Source organism: Limulus polyphemus, unplaced genomic scaffold (assembly GCF_000517525.1).
Source record: "Limulus polyphemus unplaced genomic scaffold, Limulus_polyphemus-2.1.2 Scaffold2149, whole genome shotgun sequence".
Classification (NCBI taxonomy): Eukaryota; Metazoa; Arthropoda; class Merostomata; order Xiphosura; family Limulidae; genus Limulus; species Limulus polyphemus.
In genome coordinates this window covers 199,280-205,740 of record NW_013667759.1, presented here as the reverse complement: position 1 = coordinate 205,740, position 6,461 = coordinate 199,280, and the positions used below count along the sequence as shown (strand labels likewise).

The 6,461-nt window shown below is 34.8% G+C and overlaps 1 protein-coding gene across 1 annotated transcript in view; it reads right to left on the bottom strand.

Annotated features, from left to right (window-relative positions):
• Positions 1-3,808: 3,808 nt before the first annotated feature.
• LOC106466096 (TPPP family protein CG45057-like) overlaps positions 3,809-6,461 on the bottom strand; it is a gene marked incomplete at its 3' end in the record, with an annotated part of 34,032 nt that continues 31,379 nt past the window's right edge. The window contains exons 2-3 of the mRNA XM_022394049.1: positions 4,259-4,470; positions 3,809-3,944 (exon numbers count right to left, since the gene is read on the bottom strand). Of these exons, the coding sequence (XP_022249757.1) occupies positions 3,809-3,944; positions 4,259-4,470 (348 nt within the window). The remainder of the gene's footprint in view (positions 3,945-4,258; positions 4,471-6,461) is intronic.

Sequence of the window (6,461 nt, the reverse complement as noted above, 5' to 3'; positions counted from 1 at the left end):
AGCTAATCGAGTATTCTCATATGAGACTTCGATAGTTGGGATAACAGAAAATAGTAATAATCGTAAACATTAACCCTGATTAATTGGTTAGCCGAACAACTTTGAATTTATCGAAAATGATAATGAAAAATCATAATTGCGATATTTCAATTATTTGGATAGTTGGAACAATTAAAAACATAATTAGAAACGTCATTTGAGTAACTGATTATTTACATTATAAAGATAGATTTTATTGTACCTTTGATTAATCACTTATTTTACGTGATACTAATCGATCTAATTGATGCTCATAGGTAATCAGTTATATTGATTAATCGCCCAGCTCTAATGGTGGATACTGTAAACATTTGTAATGAATTACTGATTCAGCTTAATCATGAAGAATGATTTGTTGTGTTACTTGTAATTTAATTTATTGTCAGTATTTGTGGGAGTCGCTATTACCCACCCTAAACACAGAGACTCGATCTGTAGTAATAGGGTACGAAACATTATTTTAGTTGCGGTACTTTGTATTTGGATGCATAAACTTAAAGTTTATAAAATCGATAAATGAAAATAATCGATTGAAATTGTTGTATAAAGGAAAAGAGAAATATATATTAACATTTCAGCCAAATGACCTTTTAAGGTACATAAACATAAGAAAAAAAGTATATTCATGATTTTGTTTTTGAATTTCGCGCAAAGCTACACGAGGGCTATCTATGCTAGCCGTCCCTAATTTAGCAGTGTAAGACTAGAGGGAAGGCAGCTAGTCATCACCACCCACCGCCAACTCTTGGGTTACTCTTTTACCAACGAATAGTGGGATTGTCCGTCACATGATAACGCCTTCATGGCTGAAAGGGCGAGCATGTTTGATGGGACAGGGGTTCGAACCCGCGACCCTCAGATTGCGATTCGAGCGCCCGAACCACCTGTCCATGCCGGGCCTTATATTCATGAAGAGATGAAGATTGTGCGGCCAAAACACTGACCTCATATTTCTCTTTTATTTTGGAACAATTAATTTTTAACCATTCTTTCTTTTGATTATTTTGGAGTAGATTGTGTTTCTTGTTACTTTAAGTACTGTAGCTACGAAAATATGAATGAAAATCATGTGATGCCTTTCAATATTCGTAAGATAGTGTCTGTCTGCTGTGCTTTATGTGTTAATGTAGCATACACACTTTGTTTATGTGTTTTGAATTGTTATCTATACTTGTTTTTGTCCGAAGATGCACATGTGTAGTAGTATGTACCTGCTATTCCATTTAAAATTGTAAAATTATTCAAAATTATTATGTTTTTCAGAGATCTCAGTTTGTATGCAGAGAGTTTATCAAGTAACACTTTAACTTTTCCTGTTTTGAGAGAATGTTAAGATATGTGTTTACTAATTGACATTTAACCGACTTTCTTGCAGGGGGGAATAGCACTGACACCCATAAATAGAAAACTATCTTACCTATTGGCGAATTAGATAAGGGTCAAGGGCAGCCACATCCTAGAGGCAAACTCTCAGTGGACACACACACCTTGGATCGGAGGTATATCTAGGGGCAAACTTGGCTTTATCAGTGTATTATATAAAAAAGCTGGGTTTTCCCATGTAAACAAGGAACTAGATAGTTTCAAGAGGTTTAAGTATTGTAAAGATTATCCGAATTATTGCAGCAGTCTTCAAAAGTGTAACATAATATAACCCAGTGTCAACCTTTTATTGTTTTGATCTTGAGTGAGGTAACTAGTGTTCTGTATTTTGTATTTTAACTTTACTATTAACTTAGGGAAGTGAATTATTTGAATAGACTTTAAAGATAGATTTAAGTGTTTGGATTTAACTTTAGTAGTGTGGTTAGGTTTTAATGTGTTGTTTTGGCTAACGTTTGGATTTTTAGTTTTGTTTAAATTGTAATTTTATAACTTTATTTTAATATACATTAGGTTGTTTGTTTGTTTCTATTCAGGCTTAGGATTTAATTTAATTGACAACAGGAACATACCAAACTGATAAGAGCTTTTGAATAAAGTATTTAAGTTACTCTTATCAGTTCATCATGCATTTCTGAACCTTTGCTTTTGTTTTTGTTGTGTTATATCACTGTTGTTGTTGTGTGTGAATATACACGCGTTTCTCGTGTATTTAGAGGGGACGAGTCTTGCTTGTATATGAACCTAGTTGTAAATCAGAGATCTGTGTATTCGTAGTCTGGTATTCCCCGAACCTTCAGTTAGTTGGCATAACTGTCTGCTCCGTGGGAAAACCATTATACGGGAAATACTACACGTTTGTGTTATTTATTTGTAGTTAAGCACAAATCCACACAATAGGTTATCTGTGCTCTAGCCACAGTTAGTAATGAAACTTTAATTTTAGCGTGAATAAGCCCTTAGACTTACGGCTGAGCCAGCGGGGGAGGGGAGGCATCTTACGCTTATCCAATTTGTGTAATGACGCGCATCACATCACAGCATATGTCATGTCTATATGTGGTTTCTTATGTTTACTTTTCTTGTTTTAAAACATTAAAGTAGTGAATAAACCCAATATGTTTTTGTTTTTTCAATCTTGATACAGTGAAATATCGGTAGTGAATGGTATAAAAACAAATCGGCGATTAGAAGGTTAAATAATGAAATATCTTGCAATTCATAATGGTTTGAATTCAACAAGAAAAAAATATTCATTTTGTTATAAGCAATTAACATATTGTAATTTTAAAGAAATGTCCATATGTTAATAAAAAAGCTACTAAAATTGTATGCTTAAAAAAACATTTTCTAGTGAGTCAGTGGTGAATTTATGGTCTTAGAGCGCTAAAACCCGATGTTCGATTTTCCTCGTTGGGTAGAGCGTAAATAGCTTATTGTGTACATTGTACATTTCTGCTTACAAAATAGCAACGCAATCCTATATTTCTGCACTTTCAAAGCAGATTGTCAGTTATCAATAAACGATTAGTATTAAATATTTGAAAATTGGTATGACAGAAGTCCACCCCAGTAGCACAGCGGGAAGTCTGCAGATTTATAACACTCCAAACCGCGTTTTGATACAGACGATGGGCACACAGTACAGATAGTCCATGTGTGGCTTTGTGATTCACTACAAACAGACAAAAGTGAATTTTTTTTAATGTTCTGTATTTATGCCACCTGATTTTTACCGTTGTATGTTCGTAACTTACCGCTGACCAAACAGCGGAAGTTCTGTATTCATAAGTTACGCTTGCTTTGCATTAGCGTTATAAAGTGTAAAGAACATTATATTATGTAGCTTGTTTTGTGTGTGTGTGTTGTTGTTGTTAAGCGCAAAGCTACACAATGGGATATCTCTAGTTTGCCCAGCATGGGTATCAAACCCTATGTTTTAGCGTCATAAGCCCTCGGAAGCTTGGCCTGGTAGCTAGGGCGCTCAACTCGCAATATGCTGATCGCGAGTTCGAATCCCGTGACAGAACATGTTCACTCTTTTAGCCGTGGGGGCATTATAAAGCGATGGTCAATCCCACTTTTCGTTGGTAAAAGAGTAGCCCAAGAGTTTGCATGGAATGATGTTGCCTAACTACCTTCCCTCTAGTATACCAATGTTATATTGGAGATGGCTAGCGCAAATAGCCCTCGAGTAGCTTTGCGCGAAATTCAAATGCAAACGTACTCCCTCGGACTTACCGCTGAGCCATCTGGGAATGTATTATATAGAAAGTATCTGTATTATACACTGCGAAGTGGAGATAAGTACAAGAAAGATGCCTATTCGCAACAAGGGGCGTGAAAATTCATTTAGCAATAGATTACCAATTAAATTTGAACTCACAGTGGATTTTAATGACGTTCCAGGTGATCCACAACTAGAAAGTTTCTTTTTTATGTCTGCCACGTCCATTTTCTTGTTTCTGGCGATATTTTCCAAGAATTGGTTGTATTCATTCAGGTTCAATGTTTTCTTAACTCTGTCCAAAATAACAATAAAAATTATTAGCCTGCTCCGGATATAAATTTTGAATATATATAATACCACTTAGCTTAATTTAATTAATAATCATTTGCGAATTCTGGATAGTGAATAGGCTTCAAAAACATTAAAACTTAATGTGACTTGAAGAGTTACTGTTTCTAATTGTTTGATGTTTTAAAGAGTATTAGTAAGCAAGTAAAATTATTTGAGCCATGACCTATAAATGGGGGATATCTTTATAATAGTGTAACTGAGGGCATTAAACCTCCTAAGAGATGTAAATATATATATATATTCTTACAGACATACTTTGCAACTTGTTTGAAATAGATGCCAGTATCAGTTGTGGTGATTTTTTTCCCATCGATTACTTTAGCCTGCTTAAACCATTTGTCACTGTTTGAAAGGGTAATTGCGTCTCCCGCATTTTTGCTGTCTCCGAATTTGGCGAATGTTACGAACATCTCTTCAAAAGATACACTTTCGTCTGACTTTGGAGACTCTGAACCACTTGCTGCCATCTAACAGGAAAAAATATAATTATTGCAATATAACTCGTCAAATATTTGGATCTTATTTTAACTGAAACTCGATGATAATGTTTCCATTCAAACTTAGAAATTCTTATTATTTTGTTCAAATTAATTTATTTAAATCAAAGTAGATAATCCAATAAGCTCAAAACAAGATAGTTAAATATGAACAATTAGGGCCTTTTGCTTTGTCGAGCATTAGTAGAAATATTGTTTTAACAAAAAAAGAAAATATTTCATCACTTTTCTGTTCCAGACCGTTCCTTGTTTTGTTGTTGGAGTGCTTACCCAAAACAGTGGTTGAACACAACAGTGTTAATATTCTAAATAACTGGGAGCCAAGGATATAAAAAGTAAAATGAGCTAAATCTTATCTCTTTTATTTTTCTGTTCTTTACGAAAAATATATGATGAAATTTACGTTACTGTTAAATACCCTACACACACGAGGCCAATATTTTCCGTTTAATACTGAACCATCAAATTAGGTGTAACACTTCCAACCACATGATTATCCCATTCTCCAAAACTAAACAATGCATTTTGTGAATTGCGCTTGCTTTTTTACCAACAGAAGTAAACCTCAACACCATCGATTATAGTCCAAGGGGATACACAAATGAAAGAACTTATCGTGAAAAAATATATAATCAATAGTATTCTAGTGCGTATGCTTCCATGTGTATATAACTTTTGGCCTGTGGAGTTGTCAAGGAACAATGGATAAGGACCTGGAGCGAGAGACGCGGAAACTAGCAAACTTAGAAAAAAAAATTTCAACAAATGGTGTAAAAAAACCCAAAAAACAGCAACACCTATTTTGCCCAGGATTGCCTTGACCTCCGAAAGATGTTGGGGAAATCGTCAATGAGGAAAACAACTTTTGCGACAGTTGGAGCTTATAATTAAATTTCAATTAACCCATTTAATTACTGCTGGGAGTCCTCTATATATTTTACGTACAGAGCATTTTCATTCAATCTTTTTAATAATTAGATTGGATTTTGCAACAGGCAAAAATAGAAAATAAATGTTAATCCTTTGTTAGTGAAAGGTATATATAAACAGTTTGGTAAATTGAAGGTTAAGTCAAGTGTTAAAATCAGTAGAGATGAGAATGCAGACCTGAGAAACTGAAAGTTTTTTCGAGAAAAGATTAACTTTTAACAAGTGTCCATGATCAAATATATACGGTAAACCTGTTCTCTTGAGAGGAGCGTACTCTAGTGTACGGAGAAACATTTATTACAGCAGTCAAATGCCCAGTACGTACATTGTGCTGTTCATAATTTGAACCTTATGAGCAATGATGCTGTTAACAATGTTTCAAAATTTAGTTGATTTTCAGTTTTTATAAAGCCATCCAGGATCTTTACATGTTTTTCATTCAAAGTGTTAGCCGATGGAATATGTTATTATAGCTTATGAACGAATCAGAGGGCACTAGAGAAAAACTAAATCCCATACGATGGGTTTTTTTACTCATTTCCTCGATGGTTGTAAAATTACGATGTGACATAAAGAAATATTTCAGTAAAGCGACCTTTGAAAAAAGAAAAAAAGAATAAATATGACAAGTGATTCATTTGAAGACAAAGCTCGAAATCTGAGTCAGTGATTCTGTCGCACTCATCCAGAAGTGGAGTATCGAACTGAAATATTAAAATAAGTGCGAATTTGTCTAGTAAAACGCCACTTTTATAAGTTACCTGAAGACCACAGATGGTCACTACAAACAAACAATATGATCAGAGGTATTTTTAAACATTTTGTTTGTTCACTTGACTCATTACTATTTAGGGTTGAATTCGGCTACACACCGATTTACTCTTCTTGAACCGACTCGGCATGGCCAGGTGGTTAGGGCACTCGACTCGCAATCTGTGGGTTGCGGGCTCGAATCCCGTTCTACCAAACATGCTCGCCCTTTCAGCCGTGGGGGCGTTATAATGTGCCGGCCAATCCCACTATTCACTGGT